Source organism: Pelodiscus sinensis, chromosome 3 (assembly GCF_052426305.1).
Source record: "Pelodiscus sinensis isolate ZL-2025 chromosome 3, ASM5242630v1, whole genome shotgun sequence".
Lineage (NCBI taxonomy): Eukaryota > Metazoa > Chordata > Testudines > Trionychidae > Pelodiscus > Pelodiscus sinensis.
In genome coordinates, this window is record NC_143054.1 from 15,268,854 (window position 1) to 15,293,333 (window position 24,480).

Sequence of the window (24,480 nt, forward strand, 5' to 3'; positions counted from 1 at the left end):
CAGCTAGCCCCATTGTGGGGGTGCAGGCAAAAACCCCTCAGTCTGGGGGGCTGCTCCAGCTGGGATGGAGTGGTCCCCAGCCTGGATCCCACTTAGTTGTTAACTGGTTAAACATTAAGTCCATCTAACATTTAACCAGTCAACTGATTAACCGGGATTTTACATCCCTAGCAGGATTAATGCTCTAAAACAGATATACCGCTTGTTCTACCTGAGAGACCATACAGGACCAGATCTAAATGATTAAAGCTCAGGTCAGTGAATCAGAATTGCTGGGTTCTGTTCAAAGCTCTGTCATTGGTTTATTATGCGCCCAGTCCTGTATGGTTCTGGGTACCTAATGACAAGAGTTTTGTATCATCGGCTGCAACTGTAATTAATAGGATCAGAGAGCACCTGACTGAAGGATCACAGTCCCATGTGACCAAGGGTAAATAATTATTCTTGCTTTTTAGCTTGTCCCTCTGCAAACAACAACAACAAAAATTTACCTACTGCTTCTATCGGGGACAGGAGCTTCCTCATTTAATCATGCCTGCAAATCACTTGGAAATCATTGGACGAAATGTACATAAAAAGATTACTAATTTAGTTCCTCTCAACCCAAAGCAATGTCATCCTATGGAATATTTCCTGCAATTTGAAAGAAAGCTTTTTCTGGTAGCAGTGAGCTCCAAATACTGCAAATAAACAAAAAATTGCATTAAAATACATTTCCTTCGTGGCTGACAAACTAAGAGTTCTGTCTTCCAACCTAAATGGTAAACTGAGGCACCCTAATATGTTTGTAGCACCATGTTAAACTTTGTCCCCCTCTTCTGGCCGGAACATGGAAAGCAATTTATGAACCTGCCCAAAACTCAAGCACTCTCTTAATTGCCAGAGGGCTACAAAGCAACTCAGATTCCTATGTGTCACCACTTGTGTTATAACTCCTTGGGCAGGTCTACCAGGACTGAACCTGGAGCTCTATACAAACACACACACACACACACACACACACACACACAAATGCAGGACTCCATTGCTCTGCATCCATGGATGGGGAAATTGGCAGAACAGTAATAAACAAGGGGGAGGTATCTTTTAATCCCTGGTGGATGCATCTGTGAGTGTAGCTGGAGAAGAGGAGGAAGGGGAAGGGCAGATTGGTTCCACCTTCAGCAATATGCCTCCTGATTTTGAGTGCAGCTATACAAACAGTACAGTCTGCCAGCAGTTCTTACCTTCTTCCCTCTGCTCAGGCTCTGCTCCTTATTTCCACCGCTAGCTCAGCCTCCCATCCTCACAACACAGAAAATGACTGTCCCTCTCACAACTTTGCACCTTTTGTGCTCGTCTCCTGCTGACTCCCCATCCCACCCCTAGTTCTACACTTTCTCTGCCCAAAAGTCTACTTTGTTTTCCTTGTCAAGCAGACTTGATTCTGCCCTCTTCTCCCCCCGCCCATGTCATCCTTCTGATGCTCCTCATTTCAGCACCCAACAGACTCTGTGTCACTCCCCAGTGATCATGGTGGAACCTTCTTTTCCATCTTTCAGCACCTTCTGCTGCCCCCCTCCTACAGCAAGAGGTCAAGGGAAAAGCTTTGCCCCATACTGCAGAGTTATACCTGGATGGCACTGCAGCTGGGAGACCAGGAGGAAATGTGTGCTAGCCCTCTAGCCCATGACGTGTCCACACATGGATTTTCCCAGAGGAGCACTGGGTGTTCATCTGCCATCAGAATGGGCACAGCTTGAGAAGCTAGCTGGAAGAGAATGGAATAGAACATTCTGCCCGCGGGCCAGGTTTCGTTCAGATACAAAATGTGGCCTGGAACCTTTCAGAGTGGCCCAATCTCCTTCTACTGAGACAAATGGTCAAATGTACTATGTGGTGACACTACAGTGTTATCTCCTTGATGACTGCACATAGAAATGAGGAGGAAGCATCTTTGAGTATTTTTTATCTTCTACTTCAGCATACTCTCCTAGCCTGGAATCAAACAGTTAATTTAATGTGACTGAGATATGCTTAAAATACAGAGCAAAAACAATTTTCTTCAAAAGTTGGTCCAGACATTGGCTCTTTTCTGCCTCACGGTACAGCCCAATCAAATCATTGCAGATGGTCTCTAACCTTTGCAAGCCAGGGGACTAGGCTATGCTTGCCTCTCTGAGACAAAGCCCATCAATCTCATCCCTGAACCAAGCCATTCCTCCGCCTCCCACACAAACGAAAGAGCAAGCCTCCCCAAAGAGGATGCTATAGTACATATCCTTATTTTCTTTGCCCTGTCCTTGGCCCTCCATGAAAGACACGGCAACGAATATCCATTTTCTATGCCGAGCTGACTGGTTTTCAATAAGATTTTCTCCTTTGTTTTGTAATAGGGATCAAAACAATTGCTGCTCTCCTATTAGCTAAGGTTCCAACAAAGTCTTTTTTTGGATCTGTTTGTTACTTTGTTTTCTTGGGGACTGACATTTAATGTAATTGTTCTGACAATGGTCAGATCAGTATAACAAGACAAAAAGGACCTAGACTTCCACTGAAAGTAAAATATCTACTTTGTACCCTGGGATGTAATTTGCAACCCTGTCAATACAATGTGTTAATCCCATTATTTTGAAGATAAATAATTACCCATGGCAAAGAAGGGAATTCCCAGAAGTGTAGAGTTGTATTTTCCATCAGTAATGAAAAATATCCCTGCTGCAGTGACGCTGGAGATACAGATTGTGAGCACTCCCAATAGTCCCAGGAAAGGTTTGCCACGCAGACAGTCCTTCATGGAGCTTGAGAGGGTAGCAGTCAGTAGAATAAGCATCAGGCTCACCAAAATTTTGCCCCTGGCCAGGATGCTGGTCTTGTGGAAGTCCTTCCCCAGACTAAAGGATGCCAGCGAGTAGAGCTGCAGATCTTGGTAATCCAGCTGCAGTTTGTGCATCAGTTTGCAGAACTCACTCTCCCATCTTTCACCAATGACATCCTGGGCAAGAGAGCCATAGGTTTGGAGGTAGTAGGTGATCTGGATGGCTCTGGCTGACTTCACTCGTTGGTCCTTGCTGTTGGGCACCTCCATGACTCCACCAAGCTGGTGTCCAATAAAACTGCTCCTTCCATCCTAAAGAGAAAAGTGAAGGAGAAGCACGTGGTTATTAAGTGATAAAGGGACATATTTTTTTTACTGGGTTTTATAAATACACATAGTGATCAAAGCCCACTGGCCAATAGGAAGCTCTCCATCCACTTCATTGCGTTTTAGATCAGGCCCCTGCTCTTTACAACAACTCTGTCTTATTTAATCATAGTAGACCCATTTGTAATTCCAGACTGCAGTTAAGGGACTGCCAGGTATTAATCATACCCCCAAATGTTTAAGGATTAAAACATAACATGCAAGCACCTCACTCATAGAAGCTGATGTTAGCTTTTCCAGATTTAAAACAAGCACCAACAACAACATTTCCAGTCACTGACATATGGCTAATTTGAAAAGATCAATTTCTGAAACACTTGTGGTGTCCTGCCATTCTGACATTGCTCTTAAAAATAAAATAGAAATGTTTACAGAAAATTAGTTCTGATTCTGATCTGTTACCCAGATGTGCATTTGGAGTGACTCCACTGAGTTTCATACAATTACTCTAAGTTTACACTGATATAACAGAGATCAGAATTTATTAACCTATTTGCATCAGTGGAACCCAAATCAGAATTTCTACTTTAGTCCATTATGTTGGATAGTTCTTTTGTGTGTTTGGAAAGTATGGGCCTTATTCTGGTGTCCTATCCCAGTTTAAATCAGGAGGTCAGTGGAGTTACACTACTGTGAAACTGCTTCTTTCTGTTTCCTATAAAAATATCAATCAATGAGTCCACAAAGCAAGCAAGGAGACTTTCTGAACCACAGGTGTGTTCTCAGATGGCTGCTCCTACATTCAATAAATATCAGGAATTCAGAGATAAGGTTGAAATTCAGTCACATACGAGTTGTTGCACCTGTGTTCTGCGGTAGTCCTCCACTAGAGAACCTACTGACGTGGCAAGGCCATGAGGTAGGGACTCAATTGTAATTGCTTGCCAGCTTCTAAAATCATCCAAGGCCATCCTGGCAAATGTTACATGAGCAGGGATGGCAGGACACAAAGGGGCAAGCTCAGGCAGCTTTTTCATCCTTGACTGTGAATACCCTTGTTTGTATCTTTTCAGATCAGACATTTTATTTTAATGTTATTTTATTTTATTGAGGAGGATGATGCCCAGGATTTGCAAATAACCACACTGGGGGTATGTCTACACTGCAAAGCTACTTCGGGATACTGGAAGTATCCTGAAATAGCTACTCTGCATCTAGTGAAGCAGCTTGTTATTTCAAAATAGATTTTGAAATAACGGGCAGCTTATTCTGATGTCCTGATAACCCTCGGGTTGAGGGGAATTTCGGAATAGAGAGTTATTTCAAAATTTGGCAGCACCTACACAGCACCAAACTATGAAATGAGCTATTTCGAGCTAAGGATGCTGTGTAGACGCATCCTGGGTAAGATTCTAAATTATATTTAAAGAGCTAGCAATGCAGATTCCATTAGCATCTGATAAGGCAGCATGCTTGAAAATCTTTCTTGCACCACTTAAAACATTTAGGCTATGTCTACACTCGCGGCTTCTTGCACAAGCATGGCTGTTCTTGCGCAAGAATCCGCAGAGTGTCCACACAGCCCGCCCGCTCTTGCGCAAGGAAATTTACAGTACGGCGTGGTAAGAGATGGCTTCTTGCGCAAGCACTACGCTCTTTTTTTAACAGGTGTAAGCCCTCGTGCGCAGGAACTCTTGCACAAGAGAGCAGTGTGGCCGCTCGGCAGGGATTGAGTCCCTGCCTTGCACAAGAAAGCCCTATGGCTAAACTGGCCGTCAGCGCTTTCTACGCAAGAGAGCGTCCACGCTGCCATGGGAGCTCTTGCGCAAAAGCACAGCGTGCACATGGCAGTCTGGATGTTTTCTTGCGCTAGACTTCTTGCAGAAGAAACCTTGCGCAAGAAGTTCTTGCGTAAGAAGCCGCGAGTATAGACATAGATTTAAGGACAAATGTCATACATGATCATATATATGCTGTGTTGATATGCAAATGTTTTCTGTTGCAGCAGGACACTCCAGAAGTACAGCCTAAAACAACTACTGAAGACAAGGTATTGCAATTTAGATTCCATTGATTTACTATGCAGCATGCACTGCAAGGTTACTGAAAACTTTCAGATAGCCATCTTTCAGTGAAAGGTAGCATTCTGAATGAAGAAACAGTACAGGCACAAATAAATCATGCTCTACAGTATCTTCCATAAAATGGAAGATAATGGCTATTTGTTACATTAATGTACTGTAGGATATCCCAACCCATATGTCATCAAAATATAGAGAGATCCTTCAGATGGTATTATTGAAATCAGAGACACCTTTAAAGGCATTTGTCCACCTCCTCCTTGACAATGCAAAACTGATTCATACAGAATCAAGTGTTTGGTCCTGTCTGTTTTTATAGGATGTAAATAATGAGGCTTCCATTACTGCCCTTGAGAAATGGCTCCATATTCTAATACACCTCATTATTATGTATTTGTATTCTGGTACTGCCTACATGCTCCAGGTGAGATCAGGGTTCCACTGAGCTAGGATGCTGTTTGAACACATAGTGAAAGTGATTCACCGCTCACAGTTTCAGACAAAGATGGAAGGAGGGGGAAGGCAATATTGTTATCCTCTTTTTACAGATGGTCACCCGAGGCAGAGTGTTTAAGTGATTTGCCAAAATTCATACAGGAATTCTATCGCAAAGATGGGTCTTGAATCCAGATCTCCTGAGTCTCACGCAAAATCTTTAACCAAAAGATCATCCTTCCAAAAGTCATTGCTAGTACATACTGTATTTCTGACATGCACCTACATCATGCTATTCCTAATTTTATGCCAGTTGTTTATGGTTTCAGACTATAATTCCCCCACGTAAATTCTCTTACATTTATCAGGGCACATTTAATTGCCATTTCCTGCTCATATTGCTCATGAAAATAAAAACATAATACTTAGCCATTGTGTAGCACTTTCCACCCAGGGATCTCAATGAGCTTTATAGAGGGAGATAATAATTATTAGCCCTGCTTCACTAATGGGGAAAGAGGTAAAATGTGTCTTTTCCAAGGCCTCTGGCAGGGCAGAGACGAGAACTCAGCTCTCCTGTCTACCATGGCCAGGGCTCTGTCCACTTGCCCCTCCTCTTTTGACCACCTTTCTTCAGCTCCTTGTAAGCCCTTGTGAAGCTGAGAAGGGGAACACTGGAGGAATGAAAGCAGGCCCGCTAGTGGGAGAGAAAGGGGTGGGGCAAAGGGGGAAATTACTCTAGGGTCTGATGATTCTAAAGGACCCAGAGCTCCGGGCCCTTTAGAATCATTGTGGGAGCACTGTGCAGTGTGATGCAGACTCCCGCATTGCTCACTCCAGACGGCTCTGAGGGCAGGCGGGGGTGTTGCCACGCCATCCGAGCGGCATGGAGGGGCTGGCCGTACTGACTCTGCCCCTTCTACCTGAGACCTCACCGCTTCTGGCCCCACCCTATTGCCCAAGGGTCTGGCTTTTACCGTTATTTTCTATGTAGGTCAGTTGTCTGTGTGGAAGTTTTGAGAGAGAAAGCATCTCAGTGAATCTTTTATAAATTTATTAAAAAGACTAAGTAAGCAGTTCCAGAACACACAAAATAGGTCACTAGCTAATCTAGCAGTTTTCCTAACCTAATTTACAATCGTACTATGCAACAGTCAGATTAAGGTTTAATTAAAACACAATCAATAAGTCAATGATTCAATTTATCTGTCTCACCAATTACTACAATTAGTAACTAAATAAAATTATAATTAACAAGATAAGAAAAACAATTCTCTGAATGTCTTGAAGGAAGGCTAGAAGGAGAAGCATTTCCTTTTGATTTAAGCTATTTGCTAAGAGTCTTGCTAAAGGCAGATGCTCTTCCTTGCCTTAGGCTTTGTCTACACCGGCAAGTTTTGTTAAGGAAAAGTGCCTTTTGACGACAAAACTGCATGAGTTTTCATATTGCCATGTGAATTTTGTCAGATAAAATGCCCATTTCCCAGGATAAAAAACTTCTGGTGCTAATGAGGTTAACAGAGAAACTTGTAAGAGTAGAAAAAGAAGGAAGAGAGGGGGAAAGTACCTGTCAATTTCAAAGTAGTCATTCTTCTACAAAGGAATTTCACAAGCCAACTAGAGAGAGAGTGTGGAATTGACTTCCATATGTAAATTTGATACTATTTCCCTTGACCTGAACAAAGACATGAACTAGATGGCCCATTATAAAACCAGCTTTCTTTACATTTAATACCTCATTAACATCAAATACTAAGTAGGGGGCACTTCCAGCTCACTTAATTAGCTTCATTAGCACCGCCACTACAGTTGACTAATTTTTTTCCCTTTCCTTTCTTTTTCTGTTATATATGTTGAGATTCCCCCTTTTTTTCTCCACTCAAGCTCAACTGAAGGGTTTTGCCCATGAAAGCTCATCATACTATATATATTTTTGTTAGACTTTAAAGTGCCACAGGATTACTCATTGTTTTTAAAGTAATCCTGGTCCCCGAGTTGCGAATGTTCAAGTTACAACCATTCGCATTTACGACTGAAGTGGTCGTAAATGTGGTCCCTGAGTTACAAATGTGATCTGCGCTTATGAATAGTGCGGTCACCATGTAACTCAATGGGGTCCAAGTTATGAACGCTTTGAGTTACGGCCAGGTGTTTGGTCCGTAACTCATTTGTAACTTGGGGAGAGGCTGTACTACCATGCCTACCCCCTCTCAGCTTACACTCAGCTATTGCCACCTCCTTCTCAATTAAGAGGGCATCTCTCATTCTGGTTTCCTGGCACCAAAGGTTGGGGCCAGCTCAGCACACAGCTCCAGGAAGGTTGCTTTATGCATCAAAAAGTTTTGTTGCCACTGCTCTTCATCCCACACCAACATGATGGTGCAATCCCACCAATTTGTGTTAATTTCAAACATTCAAAAGCAATGATCTACTCTGTACAGATGCTCTGTGACTGCCAAATGCAAGGACAGGTTGCTGCTGTCCTTATCACACACACGGTCAGGCTCTGAATCTTCCTCCTCTGTAAGTAATTTAAAGATGGTCTCTGCTGCTATGTGCAATGACCTTACAACCATTAATAGAGCAGGTGAGAGAAGAGCAGGGATCCATTCTTTCTTGCTGCAGATGCCAGAGTGCACAGCAAAGAATGGCAGTTGGAAAAAAGGTGTCAAAAATGCTAGATGCCCCTCAACAAAGCAGTGCCTGATGGGATGTTTTGCATGGTCCCAAGATGTCCCGTGGTCTGTGGTCCTACAACATCTCACTAGGCACAGTGGGATACATACCCACAGCACATTGGGAACTCCCTTGTCAACAGCGGGAGCAATGTGAACATGATCTGTCAAAAGACGGGGCAAGTGTGAACATGCATTGGTGACTTTACCCTTGTCGATTTCTGCATGTGAACATTAGTTTCATTGACAAAACTTGATAGAGTGAACATACCCTTAGCTTTAGGGAAGCTCAGGTCTGAAAATGATTTCCAGGTAGATTCCTCCTCTGGCTACTTTGTCCCATTGAGCTCACTAGCCAAAGAAAGTACATGAAGCTTTTGTTAATCTAGCTCAGCGGTTCTCAACGAGGGATGCATGTACTCCTGGGGGTATGCAGAGGTCTTCCAGGGAGTACATCAACTCATCTATATAATGGCTTAGTTTTACAACAGGCTACATAAAAATCACTAGTGAACTCAGTTCAAACTAAAACTTCATATAATTACTTGTTTAAACTGCTGTATGTACCATACACTGAAATGTAAGTATGATATTTACATTTCAATTGATTTATTTTATAATTATATGGTACAAATGAGAAAGTAATAGTGCACTGATTTTGTCTGATTTTGCAAGCTAGTTGCTTTTAAGCGAAGTGAAATTTGGGGGTATGCAAGACAAATTAGACACCTGAAAGGGGTATAATAGTTTTGAAAGATTGATACCTACAGATCTAGCCTATTCCCCCTCTGCAATTTAACACATAGACACAGAATGATTTCTAGAGTCCTACACTTTAAGCAGCTATGGAATGATACTGCTTTAACACAGTGTCTCTTCCTGTTTGAATAGCAGACTTAGGCTACGTCTAGACTACAGGGTTTCTTAAAAAAAATGGCCTTTTTTTGAAAAAACTTCACTTGTGTCTAGACTGCTGCCACGTTCTTTTGAAATTAAATTGAAAGAACGTGGCGGTTTTTTCGACAGTGGTAAACCTCATTTTACGAGGAAGAATGCCTTTTTTTCAAAAGAGCTCTTTCGAAAAAAGGCATTCTTGACCGCAAACAGGGCTTTTTTGAAAGAGAGCATCCAGATTGCCTGGGTGCTCTCTTTCAAAAAAGCGGCTTGTTTTTTCAAAAAAGTTGTGGCTGTCTAGACGATTCTTTCGGAAAAGCTTCTTTCAAAAGAAGCATGTAGTCTAGATGTACCCTAAGGGTATATCTACACAGCACAGCTTTTAGCGATCCAGCTGTGTCGACACAGTCATGTGGCTGAAAGTTAGGCAGCATAAACACTATTTCTTGGCTTTGTCTCTCAATTACCAGTGTGGACAAAGCCTTAGGGGTTTTAGCGCCCAATTTGGGAAGCACTCAGTGACCTATAAAGACACACAACACACATTAATGGACATTGGCATGATCTGAATTTCCCACACTGCTCTGCAAAGGGATTTTCACATTGTCTCATGGTTTTAAGTTCATGTGACTGGTCTTGAAGTCATATGGAAGATTCCAGGTTAAATGTACACATCTTAGAGCAGTTCGTGGATAAGTGCAAACAGATGGCTCTCCAAAACAGGATGCAAGAAGATACCATGTAACAAGGAGATGGTAGGCAAACTTCTTTTAGGCCCAAGAAAAACATGAAAGACATTGTTTAAATATAACTAATGATCGTCAGCATTCTACATTCATCCATTCCCACAGAACCTCATAACAGTGAGTTAATTATGAAACTGGGGCAATAAATTCAAGAGGCAGGATCAGAGTCCAAGGCAAATAAGTGACCTTACCCTAACACCCTTTTGACTGCAAGCCAGAAAGATGCTTTGGACATCTCCTGGCCTCTGAATGCAACTTTCATATACTTCTGGTCCACTTCAGTTACTCAGACTTAACTCCAGTGTGAACTATGTTCTCTACAACAGACTTGTAGTATTTCCTGTCTCCTTACTTGTGAGCATTCTCTGTAATGGACCTTAATGTTTTTTTAATAATCTGTTCAGTAAAATGTGCTGCACCTCTATTTAAATGACACGTCAGCCGATAGAAAAATATGATTCAGAAATAACTTTGCAACTTTTTATCACTTTAGTCAGTGTTTTGCTCAACCATCTCTTGCATTTCTTTGACTGAGTCAGTATTTATAGTTCACCTAGTCTAAGAGTCTGTGTGTCTGCGCTTGGGAGTGTGATCCAGAAGAGCACAGCTATGGCGGGCTCCATGAGTAAATCCGACATGTACAAGCGACGAGCAACACGAGAGGCCGAGGGTCACTCAACCCTGCATTAATAATATTGCTGCTTCGCAGACAGCAAAGTCAAATTCACAAAAGAAAAAATAACTTTGGTGTGGCACTGGCTACATCTAACTTCTAGGCACCTAGAAAAGTCACTGGGATTCATATAGCTGCAGCAGGTGCCTAAGCTATGTGTACTATAAATGGCGAGAGACAGACACCTCGGAATGGGATTCATAAAGTCAGCATTCCATGAAGCTCTCTGTCCGAGTTCACCAGTAGGAGAGGCCAGTCAGTGGATTTCACTGGGATCAAGATCTCTGTGTTCTTAAAGATGCAGCATTACAGTCTGAGTCATGAAACAGCACTAACTTCTAGTGGTCAATATCCACTAGCCCTATTCTTCCATCCGCAGAAATCTCCCAGGGTATGTCTACACTACCCCGCTAGTTCGAACTAGCGGGGTAATGTAGGCATACCACACTTGCTAATGAAGCCCGGGATTTGAATTTCCCGGGCTTCATTAGCATAAGCGGGGAGCCGCCATTTTTAAATCCCCGCTGCTTCGAACCCCGTGAAACGAGGAGTACCGGTAGTTCGGAATAGGCACCCTAGTCCGAACTACCTAGTTCGAGCCCCGTGTAGCCGCGCTGCATGGGGTTCGAAGCAGTGGGGATTTAAAAATGGCGGCTCCCCGCTTATGCTAATGAAGCCCGGGAAATTCAAATCCCGGGCTTCATTAGCAAGTGCGGTATGCCTACATTACCATCCTAGTTCGAACTAGGAGGGTAGTGTAGACATACCCCCAGGGACAGTAAGAGCACTTTCTGCCTTGAGTAGGTCTGTTTTGCACTCTTCCCTGTTAGAGGACACCAGCCACCACTGACTTCCATCTTAAGAAAATGCCAGAAGACTCAGCCTATTTTCAGGCAATGTAATAAAAAATAAAAATCCATCTTGTTTGCAACCATTTTGTCATCCATGTCATTGAAACCAAGAGGTCGCAAGATGTTCAAGATTCACTTAAATCGCTTGACAGAAACAAAAAGAATCCCTTGTATTCGCCTTACAGATCATTCTGATTCCAAACGTATTCTTGGAACCTTTGCAAGGAGGGTGGATTTTCTGTGAAGTATCAGCCAGAAGTGACAGATAATGATCAGGCAGCATTAATGACAGGTCAAGATAAAGCATGTGATTCTCGGTTCAGTCCATTTAGTCTCAATGACAAAAATCTTACGGAAGGTAGCCAGGAGTATCTGCTAAGTATAGTAAACAATAGACATTCTAATGAGATCAGTGCAGTTATTTTTATCGCTATGGCAGAGATATTTATACTACAGCAAATTAGCTAATGTTCAGTGTTAGTAGGTAAAGGCCACAAGAAGAGAAAATACAAAGTTAAGGTGAAGCTCAAGGCCTTCCAGAGGAACCGACCTACTCTCTGTAGTTCTAGACTAAACTGATCCCTCTGAATTGTGCAAGGCCCAGATGTCCATTAAACTATCATCTGTCCCCTCAGACTGGAACCAGCTAATTAATTATGGCATAGGTGTGTCAGGACCCATCTCCAGCACAGACTATATCTGGAAAGCTAGTCCATACAGTAGGACTGACACAACCAAACAGCTACCATTGCCATCCGGTGTGCAGGCAAAAACCATGTCTACAGCCAACCATGGCACTAACAGGTTACAAATTTAAGCGAAGATTAGGGTGGATAGGTCCCATGTAGGCACTTCTGGTTGAGTCCCACTCTGACACTGCAGGGCTGAGTACCTTGGTAAATAACAGGTGAAGAGCCACAAAGTTTATATTCAGATCCAAACTCTCCCATAGCCTGGTGGTGGTTAAAGCAAGAGTTTTGAGTTTGGTCCATTATAGAGACAAGAAACAGCTTCACGTTTCCTTCATTTCAATTCTGGAGTTTGGGTTCAGGCCAATCAAAGTCCCAAAATTTTCCAGTGGGAAAAGCGGACAATATTTCATGGAAGTTTTTGCCAAAAATGTTCCTGTTTTTCAGCCAACTCTATCCAACATTAGAATTCCAAAGCTGAAGAAGGCAGCTGGCCATCAAAATGAATGGCAGTCAGCACCTCCTAGCGCGGTGGGGGTGGGCAAAAAGGGACAACAGCCCCAGAGCCTGGCAATAAAAAAGGGCCCAGAGCTCCTGGCTGCTGTTGCCATAGTAGCAGCAAGCAGTGACAATAGTCCGAGCCCCAGGACTTTTAAATTGCTGCCAAAGCACCATGTGGTGCTCTCTAGGCAGCACCGAGGGCAGCCTGGGGGAGGCGCAGTGCTCTCCAGGTGGCGCTGAAGGCTGCCTAGCCCCAGCCCTGCCCCTTCCACCTGAGGCCCTGTTCCCTCTAGGGGTGTAGAACAGGCACCCCACACCTTGCAAGGCTGTCAGCCCCATTGCCCAGGGCTCAGTGATTTAAAAGGGTCCGGCCCCAGGCTCCTTAAATCACTGCCAGAGCACCAGATGGCACAGGCCAGGCAGCTCTGAAGGGATAGCCGAGGGAAGCTAGCCTCCAGCCCCACCCCTTCCACCCGAGATCTCACGCTTTCTGGGAACCTGGAGCCAGTTTCCCCAACCTTGTCCAGGGACCTGGAAATTTTTTCAGCATCCCTGATTGCAGTTATGTTGCTACATCCTCTAATCCACTTTGGAAAAAAAAATAATTTCAGCCGGGAATTGTAAATGCTCAGATAAGGGTGATTTTTTTTTATCAAAACAAGCAAAATCTGCTACCAGCTCAAGTGGCCAGCCCTCTCTCTAGGAGCTGTAAGAGTCCCATTAGAATGAGAATCCATCTGTGTCCAGATTCAAGGCTGTGACCTGAACTATCCATGCATCTTAGAGTATTAAAGGCAGAGTCTCCCAGCAAGGGAAACTACTTCCCAAGGAAGATGCACAGAATTACTTAGACAAGTTAGAGGTCTTCAAGTCAGCAGGACCACAAGAAACACACACTCGCCTGCACAAGGAGCTGACTGAGCTGATATCTGATCCTTTGATGATTCTCTTCAGAAGCTCATGGAAGTCAGAGGAGATTACAGAAGATCGGCACAGTATTTTCCCTCTTTCAGTCTAAAATAAGGTGTCTTACAGACCAGTCAGTTTAACGTCAGTAACCAGAAAAAAAAATAGAGCAAAAAAAAATCAAGCAATCAGTTTGCAAACACCAAGAAGATAAAAAAGAGATATGTAAGAGTAAATATGGATTACAATGTTGTTGGAAGAGGAGTGATACAAGCCCAGGGAGAGAGGGATTTGCTCCTGAATATTCAACTACCTTCGGTATGAAAGAGAGAAAAATGTCTCACGCAAGCCCATCTCCCAAAACCAAACAGAAACATGTTCACTGCCCACTCCTGTTCCATATCTGAGTGAAATCCAACCATTCCTACCCTTCATGGAGAGACTTCAATGTACTCAGTCCTACATACAACGCAGGCAAAAACCTGACATATGGAAGCCCCAATGGGCAGGGCCTCTGTGGGGCACCAGTAGCCTCCCCTAGGGCAACCGGGTTTTCAAAGAGGACAGGGAATAGCTTTAGAGGTTAGGTTAGAGACGTGGGATGGAGAGAAGAAAGAAAAGGGGCCCCATCCTCCATCTTCCCCACCTTAGCAAAGCAAAACCCTCCCTCCTTTTTGCATTAGGAAACAGGACATATTACTTTCCCACTTCCCACCCCCTCCTCAACAGCCGCAGTTCTAGCTCCTTGTCAGTCTCCTCTGTTCTGTGTCCGACCTTTCTCCATGCTCTCCTGCTTGTGTCCCTACAGTTTCTTCCCCTTCCCCAGGCTTTTCTGTCCATATTTAGTCTCACACTCTTTACCCCACTCCTCTTTGGGGACACATCTACACAGCAGGGCTTAACTCAAAATAAGCTGCACAAATTGAGCTATGTTAATTGCGTAGTTTACTTTGAAACAGCTTATTTCGAGTTTTGGTGCTGTTTACATAGCACTTATTTCGAAACAGAGCCCTCTTCCTCTGCCTTCCCTTACTCTTCGTACAATGAGGGTTACAGGAATCGGAGTAAGAAGTCCTCCAGCTTGACAGAATTTCAACATTATATTGAAATATCTACCGGCTGTGTAGACATAGCCTGGGCCAGTAGAGAGTTCAGCACAGGTACTCCACTTTGGAGCTACCGGTCCCTCCTGATTCTGGGGCTGCTGCAGAGCAGTTCAGTTTCCTGCAATACTTAGGGCATGTCATTTGCACTGCACATTCTTGTGTGGTAGAAGTGGGGATTATCCAGTTGGTTCCAAGAGGGCTTTTAGCATCGGGGGTGTGAATTCCTCTGACCTTTGTATCCACTTCCTCTCTCGCCGAAATGGGCTCTCCTTCTCCCTCTGTACCTTACCACACTCTGGTACTTCCCTCTGCTGTAGGAAAGGTGAGGAGCAGCAATCATTGGTCTGGGCCAGGACAGTAGTTATGTGCAGATGGTGAGCTGCCTATCACACCACTGCCTGGAGGGGCAATGAGACCTTGATACTCTCTGGAGCTGGGTGAACATGTGGGGCAGAGCTGGTCTGAGGTGCCATACAAAGGGGTGGGGACAGACAGGAAGCTTTACTGGACAGGTAGCAGGATCTGTCAGGGAGGTCCCAGAGGAGCATACGCATTCTGCCAAGCAGCTGCTAGTTTCACCAGCTCAGCTTCTCTCACAGAAAACTGCTACACTTCTGATTTACAAGGACATACAGCCACTCTGTCTGGCACTCCCACTCACCCACCCACTGCAGACTGTTGTGTTTTTGATGGTGTATTCCGTCTAACTTCAGACTGTCTGCCCCTTGGGGCAGAGACTTTGGCTTTGGTTGTCACATTCTGTGGCACCCATGTGAAAGAGAATCAGGACCCCTTTTCTTTCTCTTTGCACATGAAGTACCAGGTGCTTTTAAGACACCCTCAAAATAATCACCAGAAAGTGACGTGCTCCCAAACACACACACACACTCACGTCTCAGAGGGATCGACAGAGATCGGATGTGTTCTGAGGTGGGATTTGAACAGAGAGAGGATAGTAGCTGGGTGTGGAAGATGGAGGGAGTTCCAACTGCAAGGGGTGGTGTGGAAAAGGGGGCACAGAGGAGAATGCAAGGGGAGATTGAGTCTTGGGGTGGGAACATGCATCAGTGGTGGGGGGAAGGGAGAAGGCAGCAACAGCTGCAATAATCATTGCAATAGGCTCCGAAAATCCCAAGACACCTGTGTACACCGGGAAAGAGTGGGGAGGAATAAGAACATAAAAACAGTCATACTGGGTCAGACCAAAAGTCCATCTAGCCTAGTATCCCGTCTTCCAAGAGTGGCCAATGCCAGGTGCCCCAGAGGGAGTGAACGGAAACAGCTGATCCCTCTCCTGTCATCCATTTCCAGCCTCTGACAAAGTTGTAGGGATGGACATTAAGTTGTTTATACTCCCTCCTGCAAATAAAAGCAAACTCTCTCTCAATCTGTTGCCTGCTGCTGCTGCGCTGGGGAGATTGGAACCACACTAGCACAGTCCTGCTAAAGAGCTCTCTGCAGTGCAGTCAATGCGCCCTCTCTCCCCTCCCCCAACAGCTTATGGCTCACTTTTCATCACCTCCCAGAAGCTGCAGGGGAAACCAGTACGGAATGGAATTACAGTAATGCCAGGTTAGCCACTTCTGTGTGTTTTACTGAGCCTGTGCCCTCAGGGGAGAGGAGTTTAAAGCAGCTAGCATTAAGTTTCAGTCCCTTCAGATTTTTCCCTCTGTGAGTAGAATATATTTCCATGCTGCCTGCAATTTAACCTGTTCACAAACCTCTGGCTTCCAGCTCATGAACCAGCCTATAGCCCATCCCTCCATAACAAACCTGCAAGCTACTGTGTACAAGGTGTACATGACAGGCTGTCTACCTCAGCTGTACTGGTTGTATAAGCCTGTCACAGAAATCTACACAGGAGGGAGTTGGAGAATGTTGGAGGTAGAATCTACAGTGGAACTAAGTATGGGCAATACTATTTTCCTTATGCCAATTCATTTCCTTTAGTCAGAGTTAGAAGAAAGTGACTTTATGTGATTTTTTTTTACCATGGTGAGTGGATTTCTGCAAGAACTTTCCCTCCATCACAACATCCACACACTTTCAAATGCCCTGCGTAACAGGAAATTCTCACACAAATACTGTCAGGTTTGTACCACTTTAAAGATTAGCAAAATGGTTTATTAGATGATGAGCTTTCGTGGGCCAGACCTAATAAACCATCTTGTTAGTTTTTAAAGTGCTGCATAGTCCTGTCTTTTGTTTCGGGTAGACCAGAATAACACGGCTATATCTCTATCACTATTCTGTCAGGTTTGTGCTATTCTTTTATTCCTGTATGTTCACATCATTATTATAGAGTGTGTGCAAAACCATGAAAATCCAGTTCCCAGCTACACCCAAGCCCCAAAATAAAAAAGTTTATCCTGCCACTTTCTTACATATGTACCACCTGTTCCTCTCCCCCCCTCCCCCGATGGCCAGGGGACTTCATTTATTTGGCTAAGTATTTAGGACGAAGTCTTCTAAGAGTTTGTCTACACTTAATATAAGTTTGGCCATGGCACAAATGCTCTAGCCTGCTTCACACTGGTGCTTTGCAGTCCTGTAACTTGCTGCATTTTGAGGGTATGTGTTTTTACTCCCCTGAGCCAGAATATTACAGTGCTGTAAAGTACCAGTGTAGACTTAGCCTAAAAGGGATGTTTAGAACATAGGACTGTTTGGCCCATGGGAGGAGGTGGTTTAAAACTATATGCATATCAACTTTATGTAATTAATGGACATTTACCCAGCTATTCCATGCGGCCCACACTTGGGCTGTGTCCAGACTCAAGGGTTTTTCCGAAAAAAGTAGCCTTTTTTCGAAAAAACTTCACTTGCGTCTAGACTACAGCCGCGTTCTTTCAAAATTAAATCGAAAGAACGCGGCTTTTCTTTCGACGGCGGTAAACCTAATTTCACGAGGAAGAACGCCTTTTTTCGAAAGTGCTCTTTCGAAAAAAGGCGTTCTTGAATGCAAACAGGGCATTTTCGAAAGAGAGCATCCAGACTGCCTGGGTGCTTTCTTTCAAAAAAGCGGCTTGCTTTTTCGAAAGTGCTGGTTGCAGTCTAGACGCTCTTTTTCGAAAGAGGCTTTTGTAGCCAGACAGGAACTCCCCCTTGTAATATCCATTTTTGCTTGCCTGGAGCATGCAGGGCACACAGAGCAGAAGGCCCAGGCTGTGTGACCGTGAATGGCTGTAAACAGAGATATGCCAATTGCTGACCAAGAGGCTACCAAGGAGTGTCCTTGACTCAAACCCATATTGATACGAACACACAGCCGTCCGCAGGGGGAGGAATCTCTCGCCAAGTAAAAAAATTTTCTAGTACTCACAATTTAGTTATCTCTCTTGCAAGTGTAAATTAACTTGAAACTTCCTTGTAAGAACTGGCGCCACAAAACGGACCAGTACAATTCGGCATCTTAGATAAGAAAGAGGATACGGGCCCCCAGGGGTATATAGAGGGTCCAGCAGCGCATTTTCTCTGAGTGTCAGTCTACCATCTATCTGCTGGTCGGGTTAGGTGTTTGATCTCCTGAGGTTCCAGAGGGGACGCCCACCTCGTATTCGTCTTTCCTAGGAATTGAGAGACCGGCCCTGGCCTGACACGCTGGAGTCGAGAGGCACAGAAAGGGGTAAAAATTGTATCTGGATGTGGTCCTTTGTCTTAAGTGTACACATAGACTTAGAGCTCTTTAAAGATTAAGATGTCACTTGGTACCATTATTTCTATTTTCTATCTTTACCTTTTTCCTGTAACCATTTTTAAGATCTATATATATATATATATATATATATATATATATATATATGCTAGCATTTAAGAAATAGAGCAATAGCCATTGTAACCATATGCTTTTATAAGTCTTTTAATAAACCTGTAACTGTTTAAGCTTTAACCTGACTCCTTCAGTTGCTGTAATAGAACCAAGCACAATTTAAAAGAACTTCAGCCGGTCATAAAGGGACAGACATAGGGAGAGCTTGGGTGTTTGGATCTGTGTCACTCCCAGGTGACAAGATCCATTAGGGCACCTTTTCAGCCTTTCCTAGGCTGCCTGCTGCGAAGGAACCCCTGTGTTCTAGCAGCTAAAATCTAAGGTGTAATAAGCTCTTCCTGTATAACGGGGTGTCTGTTGGCCTGCTGTCCACCCTCTGCAATGTGACCCTGGTCCTGGCAGTAAAGACACGGACGTTAAACCTTATCTCGGAAGCATACACACACACACACACTGCCCTGACTGTCAGCTGACAGCTTTTTCGAATGATACTTTCGAAAAAGCCTCTTTCGAAAGAGGCTTGCAGTCTAGACGTAGCCTTGGAGTCTGAGGGGATGCTAGCATTGTTTCTGATGAAGTCAGACTTCCATCCACAACTCAAACTGAATGTAAAAAAATGTTCAAAATAGTTCTGTTTTTTTTAAAAGGATAGTTAAAAGGACTGTGTCAATTGCCTATCAAGAGTGACCTTCTGAGGAAAATAAAATGAAGATATAGAAATGTTAAGAATGTCAGTCTTCTATGAGGTGACTGAAGCACTCCACTGGACATTTCATGTGTGTGTTGTGGACTCTCATTGAACAAGTTGGGATATTGAATTTTCAACAAAGATGTGCTGTCACCTCAGTGTTTCTTAAGCACTGAATTAAGCAAAACAGACAAATCTCAAAGTGTTTTCCACTTGCCTTGTCTACACAGGGTGGAATCCTGGCCCAAATCAGAATCAATGAGAGTTCTGTCATTTAACATTTGATGGGGCCAGGATTTCATCCCCAGAGTGAAGATGTAAGCGTGTAACTCAATAGCACATGTATGTTTCCCTGCTTTAATCTTGTAAATAACTCTCATTCCCTTTCTCTATGTAATACATCTTTAGTTTATTATAGGATTGGCTACTAGCATTGCCTATGGTGTGAAATCTAAATGGCAGCGTGGGGTAGTGATTGGTCCTTCTGCATTAGGAGTAACCTGCAGCTAGCTCTCATGCATGGTGTAAGGATCCACAAAGATTGGTTCACCTGGATGATGAGATAGACTAGGGTACCCAAGTGGACTATCTGTGTTTTCACATTAAGGCTCTTATAAAGCCTGAGGAGTTTATTCTTAATAATTGGTTATCTAAGTATAGAACTCACAACCAGTTTGGGGTGAGTGCTCTGCTTCCTAATAGTCTGCCCTAAGGTTGTTACTCATGCTATTGGGCAGAGGTGCTGGAACTAGAGGTGTTGGGGATGCTGCCACAGTCTGATCACAAGGTGGGTCCCAATTATATACAGAGTTTATCGTTTGGTACAATGGCACTCAGCATCCCCACTATAAAAATTATTCTATTCTGGTCTTGGTCCACTGCAGGACAGCTTGCCACTAGTGTAGTTGGCAGGATTTGCATATACGAGTGCAACTGAGTTTATAGATCATAACCCCAGCACTGTTATAGTTCAAACTTGATACTGAGAGTTTTGAACCATGGTCATATAATAATTTTGCAAGAAAATAGAATCATAGAATACTAGGATTGGAAGAAACCTCACGAGGTCTTCGAGTCCAGTCCCCTGCTCTCATGGCAAGACCCAGTACTGTCTAGACCATCCCTGACAGACATTTATCTAACCTACTCTTAAATATCTCCAGAGGTGGAGAATCCACAACCTCCCTGGGCAATTTATTCCAGTGTTTAACTACCCTGACAGTTAGGAACTTTTTCCTAATGTCCAACCTAAACCTCCCTTGCTGCAGTTTAAGCCCATTGCTTCTCATTCTATCCTCAGAGGCCAGGAAGAACAATTTTTCTCTCTCCTGCTTGTGACACCCTTTTAGATACCTGAAACAATGTCAGCAGAGGGCAATAAGATACAAGGGAGGGAAAAACAGTTCAGGAGTTGAGAGCTTTGATCATTAGTTTGAATCAGGTGCCAGGGGAAGGAAGGAACCCTCCTGATCCAGACACCACAGAAGAACTGGCCTGATTTCATCATTAAGGCTGTTTAGTACCTGAGGAGTTTATACTTGATAACTGGTTGGTGAAATCTAAGTCTAGAACTCACAACTAGTTTGGGGATTGTGCCCAGCTTCTCAACAGTGTATCCTAAGGTTTGTACTCATGCTTTTGGGGACCTGCAGGAGAGCTTGACACTTAATTGTACCACAAATCTGTTTCTTAAGATGTCAAATGCTCCCTAGCTCTCCAGATGCCCACAGGGTTAAAGGTGCAACCCCAAATTTTAAATGTTCCAGTTTATCTTTAAATCCTAAAGAAGTTATGGGAGGAGGAAAGGAAGCAGAGGAAGGAGGTGTACAAATGTTCATCTACATACTAAAGATGTTCTCTTTTAAATTATTATAAATAAGTAAACGTGGCTTAACTGAAAAGTTTCTCTGAAGTTCAGCGAAGCCAAACAAGTGCAAAAACCAGAAAGAAAAAATTACTAGGAAAAAAGGCGCATCTAGTCTTATTATTTAGTCCCAGTGAAATGTCAGAGTAAGCAAAAGGAGAATAAATTATTAATAAATTATATTAATAAAATTATATCAATTTGTTATTAACATCAAGAAGAGATTTTGACTTGGATCAATCTGTTCATCCCAGCTATGATTTTCAATATAAGTGCCAGAAATTAGACTTATATCCTTATCTTAAATGTGTACCATAATACAGTGTTGTAGTTAAGGAGAAGCTTAGGATTTCCTTATGAACTCTGATATTTAGGAATTGCATCTCAGGTGAAATGTGATATACAAGCCACTAGCTCAAATGCACATAAAAACAATACTTTGCACTTATCTATGACTTTTGTTTAGATGTCTCAGCATGTTCCACAATCATGTTACTTTTTAAACAAAAAAAAGTAATTTGCAAAGAAATATTAAGTGCAAAGTATAAGTAATTCATATTGATTTAATTTGATTCCAGATGGATTGGTTCCCAAGCAATAGGCAGAATTGGCCTATTTTAAAGAAATAAGTTTGCAAGCAGTTTGACCTTGATGTAAACTAATGATTTTTATATTTTGAAGGCATGAATAAGAAGACAAAAGAATCAGAAGGCACCACCAAGCACATGTATGGAAGAGCATGGCACATAGCAAAGGGTAGAGGGTCTGCTTTTGATCTGCAAAGGGTACATTGTCTGCTTTTGATCTCCTGAGCTTCACTGCATAATCCAACGGCATCCCCATTTCAGTGAGCTGCCAAGATCTGGCAATGTGTTTTTCAGAAACTTGACTTTTAATTCCTGTTCTTACTGTTGAGACAGACCTTTTAAAGTGGTCTCATGACAATTTCAGTGCAAGTCCTCAAAGATCCTGGTATAGATTTATTGTGACATAACTCTGCAGTGGTGAAATGAGGTCAAGCAACACCGCAGTGTTACGGTAAAGAATGACATTTGGTCACCTGTTACCAAATCAATCTCAATACAAACCTATGGCTATATCACTGCTATGAAGAGCTTGTTAATTCTGAGATATTCTACTCAATAAGCATCTTAATGTTCTCCAAGTTCACCAGTTTGTCAAGTATAAGGCAACTTTTTGTGCATGTGTGCGAGACAGAAAGAGAGAGAGAGAGAGAGAGAGAGATTCAACATGCAATTAGCATTTGAGAAAAGTTCCTAACTATTTAGGTATCAGAGGGGTAGCCGTGTTAGTCTGAATCTGCAGAAGCGATGAGGAGTCCTGTGGCACTCCTACCTGCCACATGGGGCCACAACAATGGTACCCCTAACTCACCCAGCAATATCGTCAATCTCTCCAACTACACACTCAGCTCGGCAGAAGAATCTGTTCTATCTCGGGGACTCTCTTTTTGCCCCGCCACCCCCACTAACATGATAAAAAAAAAAAAAAAAAAAAAATACACTTCAGTTAGTCTATAAGGTGCCACAGGACTCCTCATCGCTTCTAACTATTTAGGGTATGTCTACACTAGCCCCCTAGTTCGAACTAGGGAGGCTAATGAGGGCAACCGAAATTGCAAATAAAGCGTGGGATTTAAATATCCCACACTTCATTAGTATGTTCCCGGGCGGTCGCCATTTTGGAAATTGACTAGCCCGGAATAACTGCCCGGGTCTACATGCGGCAGTGAAACGGGAGTTCAAGTAAAGCCCTGACTCGAATTAGCTGTTATTCCTCCTGGAATGAGGTTTACCAGCTAATTCGAATTAAGGGCTTTACTTCGAACTCCCGTTTCACTGCTGCGTGTAGCAGTTATTCCGAGCTAGTCAATTTCCAATATGGCAACTGCCCGGGGAACATGCTAATGAAGCACGGGATTTAAATATCCCACAGTTCATTTGCAATTTCGGTTGCCCTCATTAGCTTCCCTAGTTCGAACTAGGGGGCTAGTGTAGATATACCCTAAGGGTGTGTCTACACAGCAAAGTTATTTCAGAATAACGGCTGTTCTTGTGAAATAACAATGCGAGCGTCTACACAGCAATTCCGTTATTTCAAAATAAATTCGATATAATGGACGGCTTATTCCGACTTCTGTAAACTTCATTGCATGAAGAATAACACCTATTCCAAAATAGCTATTTTGGAATAGCTGTAGTGTGGACGCTCCACTGCTGCTGTGTCGAAATAACTGTCTTTAAAGTGCTACATTGTCCTGCATTTTGTTCCTCCCCAGGGCCATTGAAAGTAATTACTCCCCAGTGCTTCCTGGGGGAGTAAATCATGTCCACATTAGGAAAGCCTGCCTCAGACTAATTTTGAGGATTCCCTGTAGTGTAGATGTGCTATTTCAAAATAAACTATTTCGGAGTATTTCTTCTGGAATAGCTTATTTCAAAATAAGCGTGCCGTATAGACATAGCCCAAGTGTGAGAAGGAAGTTCTAGCTGGGTGATTTTTTCCATAATGACCTCTCTTACTATGGCACCCTCAATGCCCTTGCCCATGCCATGTGTTGCCTGTCTGCTGAGATTGCCAGTTCTACTGCCAATTAGTGCCTGTAAAAGAGGATTCAGTGAAGTGACCATTTGCCAGCACGGAACTGAGCTGATACCACATCTCACCTTGTTCTACACTGAGCACTGAGTTGGAATAGCTAGTTGTCACTTTAAGGCTACCCCTGAGCCACAAGGGCAGTGATTCTCCTGCTCAGTACACAGATTCATATTGGCTCTCATTCAGCTAGAATGAGTATAATTAGCAGTGTAGCCCCAATAGCAGGGGTAGTTGCGGTAGAGGTATAGCTTAGCTGTTCTGAGTACAAAACTTCCTGTAAGTGGTGAGTACATATTTGGCATGGCTAAGGTGCTGCAGCTAATTTGGAAACTAAGGGGGTCTTTATCAAAGCATACAGCTGAAAACATACAACCTAGGTCTACAGTACCAGGTTATTTCAAAATAAGTTATTCTGAATATTTTGAATAACTCCCCAAATTACTATTTCAAAATAAGCTTATTCCTCTAGGTGTGTCTATACTGCACTATAGTTCAAAATAAGGATGTGTCTAGACTACAGAGTTTTGTCAACAAAAGTGGACTTTTGTCGACAAAACTATACCTGCGTCTACACTACCGCTGAGTTCTGTCGACATAACGTCGACAGAACTCAGCAGTTTTGTCGACGCTGGTAAACCTCATTTTACGAGGCATAACGCCTTCTGTCAACAGAGTTCTGTCGACAGAAGGTGTTATTGCATGTAGGGTTGTGTCTAGACTACAGGGTTTTGTCGACAAAGCAGCTTGCTTTGTCGACAGAACTGAATGTAGTCTAGACGCTCTTTGTCGACAGAAGCTTTGTTGACAGTATCTGTCGACAAAACTTCTGTCGACAAAACCCTGTAGTCTAGACGTACCC

The 24,480-nt window shown here is 43.3% G+C and overlaps 1 protein-coding gene across 2 annotated transcripts in view; it reads right to left on the minus strand.

The window, feature by feature from the left end:
* Positions 1–1,983: 1,983 nt before the first annotated feature.
* LOC102453325 (patched domain-containing protein 4-like) overlaps positions 1,984–24,480 on the minus strand; it is a 43,545-nt gene continuing 21,048 nt past the window's right edge. For both annotated transcript variants that reach the window (XM_006118545.5, XM_089777023.1), the window contains exon 2: positions 1,984–3,109. In XM_006118545.5, the coding sequence (XP_006118607.2) occupies positions 2,606–3,109 (504 nt within the window). In that variant the 3' untranslated portion in view covers positions 1,984–2,605. The remainder of the gene's footprint in view (positions 3,110–24,480) is intronic.